The sequence below is a fragment of the Anser cygnoides genome, chromosome 17 (assembly GCF_040182565.1).
Source record: "Anser cygnoides isolate HZ-2024a breed goose chromosome 17, Taihu_goose_T2T_genome, whole genome shotgun sequence".
Lineage (NCBI taxonomy): Eukaryota > Metazoa > Chordata > Aves > Anseriformes > Anatidae > Anser > Anser cygnoides.
In genome coordinates, this window is record NC_089889.1 from 11,805,836 (window position 1) to 11,825,271 (window position 19,436).

General features: G+C 37.3%; 1 protein-coding gene across 22 annotated transcripts in view; it reads left to right on the forward strand.

The window, feature by feature from the left end:
- CIT (citron rho-interacting serine/threonine kinase) overlaps nucleotides 1-19,436 on the forward strand; it is a 120,748-nt gene that overhangs the window by 86,274 nt on the left and 15,038 nt on the right. For 21 of the 22 annotated variants that reach the window (XM_066978899.1, XM_066978898.1, XM_066978902.1 and 18 more), the window contains 9 exons: nucleotides 270-379; nucleotides 3,319-3,493; nucleotides 4,864-5,061; nucleotides 7,249-7,302; nucleotides 15,160-15,357; nucleotides 15,830-16,023; nucleotides 16,504-16,639; nucleotides 17,843-17,947; nucleotides 19,295-19,435. In XM_066978899.1, coding sequence (XP_066835000.1) covers nucleotides 270-379; nucleotides 3,319-3,493; nucleotides 4,864-5,061; nucleotides 7,249-7,302; nucleotides 15,160-15,357; nucleotides 15,830-16,023; nucleotides 16,504-16,639; nucleotides 17,843-17,947; nucleotides 19,295-19,435 — 1,311 coding nt within the window. The remainder of the gene's footprint in view (nucleotides 1-269; nucleotides 380-3,318; nucleotides 3,494-4,863; nucleotides 5,062-7,248; nucleotides 7,303-15,159; nucleotides 15,358-15,829; nucleotides 16,024-16,503; nucleotides 16,640-17,842; nucleotides 17,948-19,294; nucleotide 19,436) is intronic. The other variant, XM_066978905.1, reaches the window with a different exon arrangement.

The following is a 19,436-nucleotide window of genomic DNA, read 5'->3' on the forward strand; positions in this document are numbered from 1 at the left end:
CTGAAAGTGGCTGCATAAGTTGTTGTATACCACTCATTTTGTGCACTGACGAAATAATGGTTGTTTTTCCCTAATATTTAAGCAGTGGAAAGCAGCAGCAAACATCTCCAGTGACTATATCTGTGATACTATTTTTCTTGGTTATTCGATCAATATTCTTTTATTTTTGTTTCTGGAAATTCTGAGACTTGTTTGTTTGTTTAATTTTAAACATTGCTTTTAAAATCACTTTCGTTGTGCAGTCTCAAAGGCACGTTGCTCTGTTTCAGATGATCAATGCAATGGATTCAAAGATTAGGTCACTGGAGCAAAGAATAGTGGAATTGTCTGAGGCCAATAAACTGGCAGCAAATAGCAGCCTTTTTACCCAGAGGAACATGTAAGTACAGCAACTGCTATCATATTGGTCACTGCTGAACATTTCTCAGTGAGATCTGTTCTGAAAACGTTAAAGTGATTCTTTGTTACAGGCTTGTTGTGCTTCCTTGCTTGTTTTCCTGTAATGCAGAAAATGTGCTTGTTCTTCAAATAGTTTTGGTTCTCTGCTTATTTTGTGTTTTCCGAAACGACAAGCAAAACTGATTTGTATTACAGTGTCCACTTTGGAGTCTTTCTTGAGGTTGGTGCTTTATGCAGGTTTACCAAACATTAAATGAATACCAATACATTAAATGTCTAACCTCTATAGAAGCATATATTCCTTTTTTAATATGTATATTGTTAATATATTTATATTTTCCTGGGTTCCTGTGGAAGTTACTCAGTGTTGAAATTGAAAACATTACATACCTTTCATTGTAAACATTCTGTCCCACCCAATCAATGGCTGAGAAGACAAAATGAAAACTAGATTTTAAGCCAAGAGTTTTCCTGTATGTTTTTGAATTGCTGTTTGCAAGAGAGATCTTTTTTACTGCAGTGGGCAGAAATAATGTGGAGCAGGAGATATCTCAGCTTCAACTTCAGAATGATGTTTCAATTCATTTTTTCTACGTAACTCAGCTAGTACTTGAATATATTTGTTGTTCTCTCAGCTTGAGCCTCTCTTTAGTTTTCTCATCAACAACCAGTGTAATAGTTCAGTGTTTTAGGGGATACTACTGGACAAGCTCTAATGTCATCTTGTGTTGCTGTGTCATCAGCAATTATTCTTGTGAATTTTTCTTATTTATTAACACAGAGGAGAAATCTTGGACCTTTTCTCTTTTGTGTCAGACCTTCCTGTCTATTTGAACTTCATTTTGCTTTTCATTTTAGTTTAGTTTCCTTATTGTCTTTAAAATGCTTTTCCTTCCTAAATGATGTAGACTTTCTACTTCAAGTACAGGAAAAAGCACAGATTGTTTGATATGCCTTGCGAGATAGTGCTAAAGTAGTATATGCTCTTACTGAGTTAAGAGATTCATCATGTTTGGCTGTCTGCATAAATGTTTTCAGTGTCCATCAGCTGCTGGATGCAATGTTAGGCAGTATCTCTGTGGGCAGCTCTTGGACAGATTCACTTATAATATTGAATAGAATCAAGCAAGATTGAATTTTGGCGCAGAGTTGTTTTGTTTTTGATCTTTTCAGTGCTGATTATGCCTCCAGATTTGTAGTAGCTCCAATTTTTGTTATATTTCAAATATCTGGCAAGTTATTCTGGCTTGAACAGCCAAAAATAACCACAGAAGTAACTGAAAAATTTAACTGAGTTGCTTTATGCTCCAGATGACTTCTAGTTATCACCCAGGAAATCTGTCAAGGTGGCAAAAGCCATAACTTACCTTCAGTCTGAAATAAAACACAAGCAGTGTCTCAACATGTACCTGGGAAGGATATGCAGAGTCGTCATTGCTGCTGAACTGAGTGTAAGAACTCAGCTGAGCTAGACGCATCCTCTGACAGCAGGCCACTTTCCTTGAGATGAATAGAAAACAAGAAAAAAATATAATAATGCTTTAAAATATGACTTTGAATAGTTTATTGTAAGAAATATTGTCAAATAACGTAATTTTGCAGGATTGGTAGGTGATATTTACAGAATCAACAGCATTTTAAGAAAAAAATGCTTTATTATGCCCATGTTTATATATGCAGATAGCTAGTGAGTTTCTGCTTATTTTATGAATTGTGGTGGTGAATATGTATAAATCTGTTGGACTTCATTTTGAATCTACAAAAGCCACAGCTAATCTGAGCATGTTTGAAGAGATGAACTAGTGATTAAACCCTTCAAAGGCTTGTGGAACTTGGTTAGCTTTTGTTCTGCCAGTATCTGAGTACCTGAGCAGGCAGCCCAGGAAACAGTAGAAAGCAAAATAACAGATTATTGAGAGCTCTTGCTGCCAATAGTCTGTAGAGATAAATAAAAAGAAAAAAGAGAGAGAAAACGGGGGAAAAAAAAAGTGACTAGCGTTTTGTGTGCAAAGCACAAAAATGTGAGTCAGAAGACAAGTTCCATTTTTAGTTTTGTTAAGTCTTCCCATTTGATCTTGGGCAACCCACATAATTTCTCTGGAATTGGATTAATAACAGTTTATCTCACAGTGAACTTCTTAAAATATTAATTCATTAATGTATGTAAAGCTTTGTGAGATTTCTAAATAGAAAGCACCCTGAGGCAGAATTTTCCAATGCATGATAAAATGATTCCAGGAGTTGTAAATAACGTAGGGGTGGTTTTTGTTTGTTTGTTATGCATGAGGATATGCATTTAAAATTCTAATTGCTGCTTTTAGCAGACATTGCGGGCTCTCAAAATTCTTATGCACACAAGTAATTATTTTCATTCACTTTATAGATGGAGACTTTGATCAGAGACAACAAAGTTTTGCTTCAATGTAGGTCAAGTTTAGAACTTGTTCTGGGTCCATTACAGCTTTAAAGAACAAACAAACTAAACGCCCCTCCAAAAAAAACGTAAACCATAGGATTTCTCTTATCTCATGGAAATATATAATGTGAAAACAACTATTCTTAGCATTTATTTTTCCTGCGTAGGAAACTACATAACAAGGAATTGGTGAAATGAAAGCAATTAAGTACAGCTTAAATACTGTTGTAGACAGCCACATGTAGAATTTATTTTTCTGTGCAACTTGCAAATATGAAATATTAGTGCTCTGGGCATATGTCAATGAATCCACTATTATGTGGATGTTTTGCAGATAGTAATGGAGCTGACTTACTTTCATACAAGGGTGTAGAATTTAGGCTATTAACTTAACTGTTCTGCTTAATAGGCAGCTTGTGGTGTGTTCTTCCATACTTCAGTCCAGTGAAAGGACATATTTTAAGGACATTTCATGTTTGTCACTTGTGTTTTTCTCTTGTCAGGAAAGCCCAGGAGGAGATGATTTCAGAGCTCAGGCAACAGAAGTTCTACTTGGAAACACAAGCTGGAAAGTTAGAGGCCCAGAATCGAAAATTAGAGGAACAATTGGAGAAGATGAGTCACCAAGATCACACTGACAAGAACCGCCTGCTGGAGTTAGAGACTAGGCTACGAGAGGTGAAGGCTTGGGTTTAATCCCTCCCAATGTATTCCATTTGCTTTAATGTAACCCATTTGGACTATTATAGTAACAACTAGAAATAAGCTTGTCGTAGTTCTGTGTGTCTTAATAATGGTTTTTTAAGATGTAATTATTTATTATAATCTAGCAGTATGTTCCTCCCCGAGGTTATTATTTTTTTAATGAAAAAATAATAAAAACAAAATAAAAAAGATTGCTCATTACAGTAAGTATTAAGCTTTTAGATCATCTTGCTTTCTCAGAGTCTTTTTTTTTTTTTGTACAATATCCTTATAATGTTTTCTAGCTAGAGTGGTAACAGGGTAGAGAATAAAAGCTTAGCTATGTGCAGTGACCAGCTTTACTATAAGAGTCTACAGAATAGAAAGCAAACGGTGCGACAGAGGTGCTATAAGAACACAGGAGACGTATCGCTTCATGCACATTTTGCAAAAGTTTTCGAGAAAACTAACAATAATATGAAAATATGCTTTTTAAAAAATAAATAAATTGGGAGCTTTGCTTCATTTTTAGTTCTTTAGTTTTGTATCAACTAGTTTGGATCCACTTCAGGTCTTCTTTTTACTTTCTCCAGTCTCACTCCACTAATTTTCATCTAAGACTGAAATTTTGCCTTTAGCTAAGAGGGTTGGATGACTAACATGTGTCCTTGTTTGGCCGGAAGTTGGTTGGGACCACTGTAAGATTTCTAGTGGGCTTGTCTTGCATCTGCAGCACAACAGAAAGATTCACAAGGGATAGCAAACAGCCTGAAGAAGGTATTAAGGTTTGGAATTGATTTTGAGCACTGAGATCTGTTCTGCTGCTTGTTCATTTCGTATCCATTTCTGGAAATGACATGTTTATCACTGAGGATGCCTCAATAAAACCTTGAATAGAAGCCATTTGAGTAAACCCAGAGCAAGGGGATTTGGTTGGTTTCTTCAAAAAGAATCTAGATGTCTACATGCACATAAAGATTAGTATTGATGTTTAGGCGTAAAGATTCTTAAATAATATAACTTCAGTGAAGAAAGGTCATCACAAACCACTTCAGCTTTTCTGCTTTTCATATCAACATTTGATATGTGATATTTGAGTCACAGCTGGAAGTATTCTTGTGCCCATATTTTCATTTCAAAATGCCATCTTGTTTTTGATCTTTTTTAAAGCAAAGTAGTCACTTTTATTAGGCAGTAGGCAATGCTGCATCCTTGACTTCTCAGTCACTTAAGCAATCTGTGAAGATGTGATTTTGGGGTAGAAACGGCAATGTCATCCTAAAGTGAGGTTTGAAATGAGATTACATCGCCTGTATTTTCTTTGTTAGTAATTTATATCTGGATGCTGCTTTTGCATTCTTCAGGTTGGTCTAGAGCATGAAGAGCAAAAGCTGGAACTCAAAAGGCAGTTGACGGAATTGCAGCTGACACTCCAGGAGCGGGAATCTCAAATTACTGGGCTGCAGGCTGCACGGACAGCCCTGGAGAATCAGCTCCGTGAAGCCAAAACTGAACTAGAGGAGACTACAGCTGAGGCAGAGGAAGAGATTCAAGCTCTCACGGTGAGTCCTGAAATTGGCACTCGATTAGAATTGTTTAGGTGCACATTTCATAATGAGGTTAAATATCGATTTTTACTATATAATTTTTTTAATTTTCAGAAGAAGACATGAATTATGCCTTGTGTTAATAGAGGCAGGAATGGCTAAAATGTCAAATTTTCTCTTATTATCTTTAACCATATGTATGCTTCCTAGTAGTGGTTGATTGGTGCCAAAACTGCTCGACTCTTTGCAAGTGCGTTATTGCTTTGTGATGAGGTGAAAGTTGCATGTGAAGTTGTTATTGACAGAGTTCTGCTCTCTTATTTACTTATTTAAATAATTTATCATGAGTTTGAAGGTACTTGATGATCATAAATGATATGATGATTTCTTTCTGTGAGTTAATCTGCTTTATACTTGCTTTGGAAAAAAAAAAGATCCTATGAAAATAATGGTAACGACACCCTAATTTTATTCCACCCTAATTTTATTTCATTAAAAATTGTCATGTGTATCCTGCAGTCTCTGGTAAGGTGTGAATGATATAAAGGAAAAAAGATATTCCTTCCTTCCCCCCTCTTTCCCTCCCAGGAAACAAAATTCTAAATTATATGCTGCTGTTTGCTGTCTCTTGAATACAAAAAGATGCTTTCACAGTGCTTGATTGTAAGAAATATTTTCTTCAGAAAGGATTCCCAGGGCAGTGGGGGGAGAGAGAGAGGAGAAAAGTGTGTGACCTGCTACTTCGGCTGACAGCTTACCCTCATTGAAGAAGCAGTCTTCAATGACCTCTGAATCCAGTTATTTTGAAGTGTTGAAAACATGCATTCTCTTGCTCCAGTGATATTTGATAAAAGAACTATTATTCTGGATATTTCTGCCATTGCTGTTTTTTAGAAGGGATAGTAGGCTTTGCTGAGATAGTGCTTCTATTAGATTGATGCTTTGGGTGGGTGAACGGAGGTATTATGCAGAGCTGTTCTTAAGCAGGTACATGCTGGGAAAGTATGGCAGCAATACCAGGCCGTAAGAGAAACTGAACAGAACATGGCTGGCATCGGTTTCTTTTTGCTCAAAATTGAGGTCTTCTTCCTCCCAGCTGAAAGCTTTGCATAACTGCTAATATCACTGCTAACAGGATGATGATGTGCTTGATATCTTTACCCTATGCCACCAATGAAACAGATGAATGTATATGACCTGTGTTCACTCAGTTACTGCTTCTGTTAATTTGGCAAAATGGTAGTGCTTTTGGACCAGCTGTTGTAAGATAGTCCAGTTCAGTGGGCTTGGAGAATTTCTGATACGGAATTTTTTGTATATACTTTTTTATTTTTCACATTGTGGTAAGATAATATTTTAGCTCTCATTATTTGATTTCTGCTAAAGAGTTTGTCCTGTTTAGTCTCTTGGCTCTAACAAAAATGTTCCGAATAAAGAAAGGTAGCTGGTGCACTAGTGCTAGTGCACTGACCTTTCATTTGTTAAGGTTTCAGATAGCATATGACATTATACACTTGTAAAATCACTTTGTTAGTCTAAATGAATTTTGAGAGGGGCCATGAGGCTGAAACAAGAACTTTTGCTTTGTCATGCTTTGCTTGTAAATGAGGAGGTAAAATGGTGCATGCAATACTGCTTTCTTTAAAATAAGCATTTGCCCTTTTCAGTGCTTTGGATGCTGTGTTCCAAAGAATTGATTATTGTGTTTCACCACTGCTGCTTAGAGAGGCTTAGGATTAAATGGTACTTAATGGTAGGATTCAGGTAGATTGGCAGAGCTGTTTGGGATAGCTTGCATAATGCTTCATTGTAGTTTTTCTTTGCAAGCGTTAAATTGTATGCAGTATTTATTTTATACAAAACACTAATCTGGGTGTGGAAGTAAAAGCGACTCATGAATGTACAAACTTAACATGGAATCTATATATCATCAGGTGACCATTTATGATGGAACTTTTTATATAATCAGTTCTTGAGTTTGTACATTTTCCTAAAGTAGTTCAGAATTAGGAGAATTTGATTAAGTAGGATGTGACTTTTGCTAATCAGTTCTTTGCCACTACAGAGTGCTTTCACAGTGTGCAGCATCTGCCTTCCAAACTTTGCTTGCTGGTAGATTGTTCTGCAGTTTGTTTAGCAACAGCTGTTGGATTCTAATTCTAATGTATGAAAAATTGATGATTAACTTCTTACCTCCTTTAGGCACATAGAGATGAAATCCAGCGTAAATTTGAAGCCCTTCGTAATAGCTGCACAGTGAGTATTAAATACAGATCATTGAATTATTTTGAAATTAAGGATAAGGAACTAAACAACTTACTTATTTACTCCTTGATGACATTAGTTACTAATGCGGACTCCTGTCTTCAAGGTGTTAGTAGGAGCTAGGGTGATTGGATTTGATTCCTTTTAGGCTTTAGGTAAACCTCACTTGTGAGGTTTTATTCGGATTATGAAATTGATACTATTCTTCTTTTTGGAGAAGAAAGAAAATTAAAAATATCTCATTGCAGTGCAGCTAATAAGAATGGTGTAGCAGCTGCAAAAACGACTGTAGGTAAAGATTTTTTCTACTCACAAGGAGAAAAGATCTACCTGTCCAAATCCTGAGCTGCATTGTAGATCTAGGCCAGAGCGAATGGGAGAGCATTTATGCTACTCTGGGTTTTAAGGAGGATTTCAAGCCTGTTTGAAGAGACAAGAAAATTTATGGTTCCAGATGATGCAATGACATGTGGTCATCTGCTCAAAGAGCAGAAAGGACTCTAGGATCTTAATTTGCACCTTACATTGCCTGAGATCTTTCAACATGTTTTTGTATTCATTTCATCAGTCCAGGAGGGATGTCCTAGGCTTTGTGTATTAGTAGGTATTCTTGCAGATTACCACTTCAAACTTGCTTGTGATGCTTGATGAGAACATCTGACTTCCAATGACATGAACTGCAGAAGCATTGAACCTCTGGATCAGCATTGGTTGCTGATCTCCTTAGGCTTTTTCTCCTTACACCACCCTGTAAGCAAGGCTTAACTGCTGTTTTTTTTATCTTGTTTCCCCACTTCCAGTGATTTCCTCAAATCTATTTTTTTGTGCTGTAGGACTAAATAAAGGACAAAATAAGTATCTAACAGACAAGTTTTCGTCTTTCAAAAATATCTTTTAAGAGTTATTCTGTTTCCCTCAGTTACTCTTCAGCACTAAGCAGTGCTTAACTTCTGTTAATAGAATATCACTATATTCTATTGAAGGAATGAGGAAGTAGAGCAAAATGTATTAACCTCCATCTAAAAGAAAGTCTTCAAAAGAAACTTCGCTTTTTGTAGTCTTCTTCGCTTGCACAGGTTGGTTCCATGTGTGTTGTCATGTATCCTACATCCATAGCTATATTTTCTGTTCTTTTGTTCTGTCTTGGCCTTTGTAAAGAATGACAGCTTTCTGTGAAAATACTTATGTGATCTCCATGCAGGCAAAAACCAGTTGCGTTGGAAAATCTGTAGCTTCTTTTCACTGTGTGGTAGGCTGCCTTTCAGAGGTTGTAACTCATTATCTCACTACTGTAGGATTTTGGCTCCATAAGTGTGGCGAGCAATCTCCAGCAGTGAGGACTGACCCATAGGATTACAAGAATGTCAAGAGCTTTGAATGTTCTGCATGAAAAGATTTTTAAGTGTTGTGCATTGTATGTCCATTAGCGGGATAAGTGGGATCAGGCATCAGAAAACCTCTTCATCAATAAGAAATTAATGAAATAGTTCCTACATGAATAATACATGCTCATCATAAATTCTCTTTCCAGCCTGGGAGAATGTATGTATAATTTAACTGACCATGGATAGAAACTTTCTGTGTTATAAGTAGTTCTAGCTGTCCATCCTTTTTACTGTGGGCCATTGAGATAAATGATAGGACAATCTTCTATTGACAGTGAGGGATCAGGTAACGTTTATTATGGTGCCTTCACCAGATATTTCAGCCTCATTTTAATTGAATAGGGACTGATATGATGCAGGTTTCACTTCTTGGTGACCATTTGATTCTACTTGAAGGTGGTTAGAATATATACTCATTTTAAAATAGCACTTCAAGAGAATAATTGTAATATGCTGCTACTTATGCAGCATAGCAATAAGTAGGCTTATTCTTTTAGCAAGTTTTGAAAATACATCCATTTTGAGGTGAAACAAACTCCTTGAGCTGTTCTGGCAAACTTAGTATGGAATTAATTTTTGGTATGGAATTCTGGTATGGAATTAATTTTTAGTTAATCTTATTAAGTAACCCAAGACAGCGTAAGAAAAAATGAAAATAAGATTAGAGAGGGAAAAAAAGCACATTATTGAAAGACTGCATTACTTTGATATTTTTCTTAGTGTTCAAAAGATAAAAATACTTACTCTACTTCTGTACTCTAGTTTTACAAAGGTCGCAGCTTCCAGTTATAGAGGAGGCTCACACCTCAGATGTGCATCTGCTTTCCTTGTACCTTCACTGCACTCCTGTCCTTTCTTTTGCTGAGGCCTCTGACCCAAGTCAATAATCTTTTAGGTTCTCCTATTTTCAGTTTTAAATTTGTTGTCTTTTGGGGTGTGTACATAAAGACCATTGCTATATTGTTGGTCTTAATTTCTTATGTCTTTCTGAATTCATATTTAATTGCTTTGATAGCTCTGCATTGTTTCATCTTGTAACTTTTTTTTTTTTTTTTACTGTTGGGGTCAAAAAGAAAATACTAGCTTTTGCTTTCTTGTACAAAGACCTCAGTTGTGCAAAAAATAATAAGATACATAATTACAATAAAAATTGCAAATTGTAGCACCTGCTCTACACACACACAGATGCACATGGCCACACATGAAGAGTGATATTTTATCATAATCTTCTCACAATGATAGTTTATCCAGCAAATCTGTTGAGGGATGAAGGACTAGTTCCCTACCTTTAAAGAATTGTTCTGTCAAAAATATTAGCCATGTGATCCATTAGAGTTTTAAAATTCAAGTTATTTCCCTGGCAATCAGCAAAAGCACTGGAAATAAAATACATTTTCTTAAATAGGAAGATTTACATTTCTGTCAGTTGTTTCCATCTGGCTTTTAATTATGGCTTTTTGTTGGATCATCAATGCATTTGATGTTAAAAATGGTGCTAAGTTATCTAAATAATAATAGAATTCTTTCAAGAAGAAAACATTCAGTAAGGAGGTGGCAATGTGTATAAAAAAACAGAAGAAAAGGTATCCCATAAAGTATTTACAATCAGCTTAGTAAAAAATACTATTGCTATTCCAGGAATACACTGCCTGAATCTTCCTTTTTTTTTTCAGGTACAGGCTATTGCTTTTACTCTAGAAAGGAGAATGGCATTTTTAGTACTAATTGGATGTTGCACTTCCATTTATTCAAGATTTCACCATTAAAATAAGGTTTATCTCTCCTCCCTGAGGTTCCTTTGTGATTGTTTTGTGTTGCTATCATAAGCATTAACATGCTTGATTCTGCACTTGTCTATGAGATGGGATAGTGGGGCATTAAAACTACAACAAGCCCTTAGGCACACGTACCATTTTAGTCATGCACGAAGTCCTGATTTCAGTGTGAGCTCCTGATCCACATTGGCCCAATTAGTTGGCATACAGGAAAAAATCTTTACGTATTCTTGAGAACTTCCAAAATTATATTCAGGCATGTTACATACTTTGCTAAATTATCTCTTGGAGTAAAGAGATCTTGCCCGCTGTAACAAGGCTAATACCCAGGCGAAAAGTTTTATATGGCTTAGTTAAATTTGTAAAACAAACAAACAAACAAGAATATCCACACACATACATACATGCACGCACGTACGTATATTTATGTTACTGGCTGTTGGTTGGGAGGGGTTGTTCCTGATTTTCATTTCACAGAAAATGTTATGACAGGTGCTTCTTATAGGCAAAAATGGAGCTGTGTAGTTTTTGTAGTCTAACAAAAAGTCAGAGACTTTTAGGGTGTTGATGTGGTGTTAATGGGGCCATCTTTATGGACGACATCATCGTGCTTTGAGGACAAGGCTCACGGTTGGAAGAGGCAGCTCATCTTCTGAGGAGTAGGACTGAGGAATACAGGAGAGTATATGTTTTAAGACTGAGTTGTTGTGGGAAGGAAGGGTATGCAGACCATGCAGTGTCCTCCTGCTTTGCAGCTACTAATGAGTGATGTCCCCCAAGCTAAGCTGTGATGAATTTTTGGAGACTGAGATCTATCACAGTGTAAGGTATGTTTCAAGTCGCAGAAGTTCTCTGATTATGGAAAGAGGCGGAAAGCAAGGAGTTGATTATTAAATATCCATCATACAGGAAGACACACAAGCCTGTCTGCATTCAAGTATGCATCTGTGCCTGTGGTCATTAAGATGCTCGGTAATTTTCAGCTAGAACAGCTTGCTATCTCAGGTCCAAATGTGAGTAGGTTAAGATGAAGTGAAGCTGGTGCCTGCTCCACATTCTTCTCATGATAATTTAGGGGTGAGAGATGGCTTTGTCTTTTTTCTTCCTTACTTCTGACAGCTAACTTTCTAGTAAAGCTCAGTGATGGTGGGAGGAGTGGAAATGAGTAGGGTAAAACTATACGTTAGTTTAGAAGTTCTGAATTAAGGTTGTACCAGAGATGAAATTAAACCCCAGAGAACGTACTGCTGATGGCATTCTGAAGCAGTTAACCTTGCTGTGTCCTAACATTTTCCTGCACATTTGTCGGTGGCATCTGAGAACTGAGACATCTTCCTGAAGGAACTGGATAAGGTTTTGGAGAAGTTTGCGAACTGCAGTTGGGAGTATTCTAAAACTGCTTCCTTTCTTTCTTTCCCTCGTCATTTTGCCTGTGGTTTTGACATGTGGAGTGTATGGATTAAATTTTGTACACTGTGTCTGATATACAAACCTAATCATCACAGTCCTGAACTGCTGGTTGCTATACAATTTAATTTGTGATCTCTGCCTGGAGAATTTTTTTGGGTCAGGTATAATACCTATGAATCTGTGCAATCTCACGATATAGAAACACTGCCTCTCTGATACCGTGCAGTGGGGAGGGAATTGTGCTGAATATAATCACTTTGCTGAAAAGTTATTATGCTTCGGGTGATCCATAGTATTTAAGAATGAGATACCATCTTCTATACCAATATAAAGATAAGTTGTGTGCTTAGATGTGGCATATATTGAACAGTCTGTCAAGATTAGCGTGGTCCAGTTAGATTATAATCACAATCTTTTGTATTTGCTGCGATGAAGATGTACATAGATTGAGGAGAAAATTTCAGTGGCTTTGTGAGAGCTGATACAGTGCCACAGATAAGGCTGCCTGTACTGCCTAGAAGTGCTTTTCCAAGCTTCCAAGTGTTTGGTTGTTTTATAAGCTTTACATTTGAAGATTTTTGTAATTATATTTTGAGTTTCAGAAGGATATAACAGTGGATATAGTAGTGTTTCCTTTTAGGCTTTCCTTTAATATACTTAAAAATTTATTTCCAGCATAGCTCAGTTTTTTGTTTGTTTGTTTGTTTTGCCTGGGGATTTCCTTAACTAAAAAGAAAAATACCTAAAACTATTGACTCTTTTCAGATACAGGATTCTGGTATAGTTTGTACATATGTATGCCTAAGACGATATCTCCTATCACATGTGTTTTCCTGATCTGTTTTCTTCCTTGTTGGTTCACAGGACAGCCATTTACATCACACCTTGCCCCATTTTCCTGTGATGCTATTACCTGTCACCATTTAGGCTTTACAGTACTTATAAATTCTGTAACCGTATTGGGTTATATATACCAATAGATAGGTTTTTTAAAATTTTGTCAATAAATTTTCCCTTTCTCCATGAAAAAATGAACATTATACTGAGAAGAACCAATTACCTCTCTTTAAAATAAATAAATACAATCTATCTATCTAGATTGCATTACATAGGTTGTAATATATTTGAAATTTAAGCCAAGCCATTTAGGAATTTTCAATAAATAAACTGTTAGGAAAATCTTCAAGAGAGGTGATCACATTACTACTTCTGGAACCCTTCTTAATTGCTTTGTTCTTTGTCTGAAATTTTCCAGAAATATCCTACTCGATTAAATGTAACAGTGAAATATCGGGTGATTTGGTTTAATTTCGGTTATGTCCAGAGAAAGAAGACAATCTTAGAACCTAGAATAAAGGTCAGTGGGAGCTTAGCTTCCAGCCCTAAAGGGAAAAAACTGACTTGAAATACAGCTAATTTTAAATACGAGTCAAGTAGTTTGAAGTATTATATCTGCATGCCACCTTATCCATTTTGTTTCCATCCTATCTCTACTTTCTGCTATACAAAGTACTTGCATTAATATATGCAGTGAAAGTGGAAGAAACCATAGCTGTATAACAGGTTCCTTAAAATTCCCAAGATACGTGGTGTGATTAAACATAAAATAAAAATAAAAGTAGAAGAAAAAGAAAGGGATTATCTCATCTGGCAGCTAGTAGAAATCTACAATGTTATTTGTAAGAATGGTAGGTAAAACACTGGAAAAGCAGGCATTTTGTTCCTTTTTGTTTGTTTAAGTACATTTGCAAGCTTTTATCCCTACAGCAATATGACACTAAGACATCCTGATGATACAGTCTGGGTTCTTCAAAAACTTGATACATGATACAGAATAAAATGCATATTTTGAACAGTAAGACTGCTCAAGAACAACCACACGATCAGATTTTCATTAGCAATGTTGTATTTTAGATTATGAATCACTTCAATTTGACCCAACACATGGGAATCTCCCCTTCACCCAGCAGGGAGTAATGGCAGTTGGACTTTTTCTGCCAACAGTTTAAAAATCAAATGCCGTTAATTTAGATTTAGGAGAGGCATGGTAAAAGGCAGCCAATATGTGTTACAGATTCTTCAAAAAGAAATGGTTGTCATCTTTCCAGATAGCTGAGAAGAGATGTATGTGCTATGCTCTACTGCTTTATATATTTAAGTGCTTGGCTTGTGTAGGAAATTGGAACATTTAAATTTGAATGTGTGGCCAACTGTGTTCTGGGATTTTAGTTTGTCCCATTTAATGAAGTATATTATTCGCTTTTCTTTGACATCTAGGCAAAAATGCCTCTTGAACATATTTCTAATAGTTGAATGTTAATGGTTTCTGAAATTCTATTTATTAAGCTGTTTTCAAGATTATTCTGAGGATCCTTTCCCTTCTGTTGTGATGACATTGCTTTTCAGTTAGGCAGAGGTACAGGTATTCATCCATCCAGTGTTTATGGCCTTTCATTCATAAAAATGAAAAGGGACTGTGAAAAGGGCCTGCTGTTGTTTGTATTTGTCTTTAAATTGAAGGGGAATGTGGTTTAAAGCATTATAGTTTAATGCTATTCTGACTTAACAAGTGGACGGTTCCACTTCATTAAAGGCAAGGCTATTGTGCTTGTTGAGGTTTTGCTTTTCACTGATTTTCTATTAGTCTGTTGTGCTGCCATGTTTTTTTCTTTCTTCATATATCCTATGCTGATGTTGCTTGGACAAAATATTTCTTGCATTTTTCTGCTTTTTCTGGCTATATATAGTGCTACTTATAGTAATCTAAACAACGTTTCTAGGAAGATTCATCAGATTATGCTGCCTTCATTGCACCTCTTACTCAGTTTTCTTAAATATCATGCTTCAAAAGTCTCTGTGAGAAGCGTTAGCCTCATTTCACTTAAGGGGAAATTGAGGCAAAAAAGATGAGGTGCTTTGGCAAAAGCACACTGAGTCAGCAGCAGATCTGAGAATACAACCAGAACTCCTGACTCCCAACACAGTACTTTATTATTTGAGAGAGAACTGTCACGTTAAATTGCATTGCAGCATTTTTATACTCTAAACCCAATCAAAAAAAATTCACAGCATTTTGTGTAAGAAACAAAGCTATTCCTAATCTAAGTACACTCCCATGCATAAAATCTGCCATTATAATACAGCCTGTGTGTAAATCTGCAAAAGAAAGCGGCTTGTATTTGTCTGCTTGCTGGGCAATAAATGGTTCTGCAAGAGCAGAACACTTTTTCTAAAAGCTGTACTCACTGACATATAATCTAATTTATTTTTCTTTCTAGGTGATAACAGATTTGGAAGAGCAGCTGAACCAGCTCAGTGAAGACAATGCAGAACTGAACAATCAGAATTTCTTCTTGTCCAAACAACTTGATGAGGCCTCAGGGGCCAACGATGAGGTTGTCCAATTGCGAAGTGAAGTTGATCATCTCCGTCGAGAGATCACGGAGAGAGAGATGCAGCTTACCAGTCAGAAACAAGTAAGTAACGTAGATCTGGATCACAGTTGAGCTAGATGATTATCTGAAATGCTAAAAATTCTTTTAAATCTGAAAGCTTGTGGGGAATGAATATGCCTTTACAGGCGATTGGACCGATTATTGTTTAAGCCTTCCTTCCCCATGTACTTGAATGAATTGAAATTTTTGGTTATTTCCCTTTGTGTTTTTATGCAATTTTATTTAGATATTTAGCATTGTAAAGGTATTGTAACTTAGAATTATTTATTTTAAGTTTGTGACCCTGGCAATTCCAAAATCTTCATAATGTGATAGAACTGACATTAAAGGCAATCACAAGTGAATGTATGGAAGCCTTGAAATAAATGGGTTGTGATTTACCAGCTAATGTTTGCTGCCAATTTGCATGTACTGTAAGTTAAATGGTAAGGCTGAAGCTTAAAGTGCATGCTTGATGTGGGATGTGAGAATTGATAGGAGGATTTATTTTTAGACTATGGAGGCCTTGAAGACAACATGTACAATGCTGGAAGAGCAAGTAATGGACTTGGAGGCCCTGAATGATGAACTCTTGGAGAAAGAGCGTCAGTGGGAAGCATGGAGAAACGTTCTAGGGGATGAGAAGTCTCAGTTTGAATGTCGTGTCAGAGAGTTGCAGAGGATGCTGGATACTGAGAAACAGAGCAGGTCTTTTCTCTCTCTATTGCACGTTTTTATTAACTTGTATGAGCTTCTACAAAGCATTTTTAGAATAGGATATGGGAGTTGGAACTAAATATAAATTCTTGTGAGGTAGTTCTAAAAATGGTATATTAGTTAATAGTCATTCACCAGTAATATTATTCCTTTTGTTTCTTTACAAGTGAGCAATTCAAGGGGAATGGTATTTATCACTGCAATTTATAAAAGTCTTGATTTTCTTTTTCTTCTACTTTGTTATATGGAAAATTAGTCCTTGCTCCAAACTGTTACTGTGGGGTCTTCAGGCTGCTTTTCTAGCAGGGGCAGGAACAGGGTTATATAATAAAAGTGTTGCAACAAACAGGCTTTATAAAGCAACATCTTGAATTTGAGGCAAACCCCTGAAAGTTATTGATGCCACTGCATGCTAGGAAGAGGTCAAACCCAGAAAGGAGTTAGGTAACAGTGTTTTCCATTTTAATGCAGAGTGCGAGCAGATCAGCGTATTACTGAATCTCGCCAGGTGGTAGAACTAGCTGTCAAAGAACACAAGGCAGAGATTCTAGCCCTCCAGCAAGCACTAAAGGAACAAAAACTCAAAGCTGAGAGCCTTTCTGATAAGGTAAGTAACTTCCAGCCTGAGACTTTTATTGTTAGCTGAGATACTTGTCTTTTATATAGATGTTACTTCTAGAAATGTGGTCTTGAGCAGCTTTTTCAAGGTGCTGGGGCAGATTAAAGATCACAGATGGGAGGTCAATAGGATAGAATTCTGTCTTCAAGCCAAAGACCTGGGATTTCATTTTAGAATAGATTAGTTCAGTTGGAAAGGACCTACAAAGATCATTCAGTCCAACTGCCTGACCACTTCAGGGCTAACCCAAAGTTAAAGCATATCATTGAGGGCATTATCCAAATGCCTCTTGCCAACTGGCAGGCATGGGACATCAACCACCTTGCTCGGAAGCCTGTTCCAGTGCATGATGACCCACATGGTAAAGAATTTTTTTCTAACATGCAGTCTGAACCTCCCCTGGTACAGCTTTGTGCCACTCCTGCACATCCTGTCGTCAGTTTGCAGGGAGAAGAGCGCCTCCCTCTCTTCTTCCCCTGCTCAGGAAGTTGCAGAGAGCAATGAGGTCACTTCTTGGCCTACTTTTCTCCACGCTAGACAAACCAAGTGTCCACAGGCTCTCTTCATAGGACATGCCTTCCAGCCCTTTTACTAGCTTTGTTGCCCTCCTCTGGATGCAGTATTTTTTATGTTTATATATACATGTGTATATATAATATTATTTATATTCATAAATTAAAAATAATTTATACACACACACACACATTTTTATTGTGGAGCCCAGAACTTCACACAATACCTCCAGGTGAGGCCGCACCAATGCTAAGTATAGTGGGATAATCACCTCTTTTACCTGGCTGGCTGTGCTGTGTGTGATGCACCCCAAAATGCAGTTTGTCCTCTCATACTGAGCCTCCTGCAACCAACCTCCCCGCCCCCCCGAGATAGCTTTTTCTGCAGGGCTGCTCTCCAGCCACTCGTCTCCCAGTCTGTGCTTGTGCCCGTTTTGAGAAAGACTGAAGGTAAAAACGGCCTGTCCCAGGAGCGTACAATGCATTCTGTCAATAACTTGATGTCCACATTTTTAATTTGAGCAGTGACATACCAAATTGTTGTCCCCCCCCAGCCCGTTATACTAAGTAAAGGGTAGTTGTACCATTTCTCTTTTGTGTATGCTTTGTGAAGTTGGATTTTAAGATTATGGAACATTGTTTATTAGCCTTGTCCTGATCATCTATCCCACCTACCTAGCTCAATGACCTGGAGAAGAAGCATGCTATGTTGGAGATGAATGCACGCAGTTTACAACAGAAGCTTGAGACAGAAAGGGAGCTCAAGCAGAGGCTTCTGGAAGAGGTAACCTTGTAAATTCAAGTTATAACTAAAGAAGGTTCTACAGTGTGGGGAAGAAGGGAGAAAGTTGTGTGGGTAGCAGTTATTACATATCTGTTCTTATATACAGTTGTGGAGAATTAAGATAGGGGTTTTGTTTTTACTTAAAACTTTGCAAAATGGGTGGCCACAGCAGGGAGCTGTAAAGGTGAACTGCTGCGCAAGGAAAGGTGAGCTGGGAGCCAAGAGCTGCCAGCAAGGTGGGCAGGGACAGGGACTTTGCAGCCAGTAGGCACAGTCCCACAGTACCTGCACAAGAAGACCAGATCAGGCCTGGTGACAGTAATTGGGTTAAGCCGGTGCCCTGGAGATCATTGGAGAAGCCTGTAGTGACAAGGTACATCCTAGGTCACCTCTGCAAGGCAGTGCTCATGCCCAGGTACAGCATTCCTACACAATAGTTCTGACACAGCAAGGGCAAGGACCATAGCTCAAAAACAGCTCTGGAGCCAATGTGCTGAGGGTGCATGGGGGGTGGAGGCCACAGGTGAGGCTTTTCATGGCTCTCTTTTTCATAATTCAGCTGGGTTCACAGAGGTCTGATCCAAGGTTATACACCTGCACCATATCAGTGAGACGTTGAATGCAGGCCAAAACCTAGGTAGTGGGGGAAGAGTTTGTAGAGGAGAATTTTGGGAGAAAGGTGGTTGCAGGCTGCACAGGGCAGTTAGAGCCCGTTGATGTACTTGGGGCACTGGCAAGTTACTGTAGAGTTGATAATTCCGTTATGAATCGCAGTGAAAAATTTCTGGCTCTTAATAATATCTGAGCATTGGTGGTTTTCATACTTGGGGATTTTCTCATCAAGAAAACTATTTAGGAGTAGTTGTATCATGCGCTCTTTTCTGTTGTTGTTTGGAGACAAAGATGTAGACATTTGGACTTAAATTTCCTCATCTCATGTGAATAGAGGCAGGAGTTTATTCTGGTTTATAGGAAAGATCTTTTTTTACTAGGAACAGCTGAGATAGCTTCTGGTGATTGCATAGAGGACTTGAGAAATGACATGCAAATTACTTCATGTGTGTGCAGTACAATTAATAATTACAAAATTTTAAAATACTTAAAAAGCAATTAACTTGAACACAGTTGAAAGAAATTCTGTTGCTATGAATTAATGTCAACACACTACACGGAAATAGTCATAATGCATTCTGAAGGGAAGGAAAACTTCTAGAATATTGTAGTTTTTTAGCTTTTAAAGTGTCAGTTTAGTTTTAAGTTGTGCAATATGCTTAATTTACCAGGAGTGTTAACATGTAATAGTTTTTTTAAAAAAACAAACACTGGTCTTTGTTTTTCTATTAACAGCAGGCAAAGCTGCAGCAGCAAATGGATTTGCAAAAGAATCACATCTTCCGCCTAACTCAAGGACTACAGGAGGCTCTAGATCGAGCAGACCTTCTGAAGACTGAAAGAAGTGATCTGGAATATCAGCTGGAAAACATTCAGG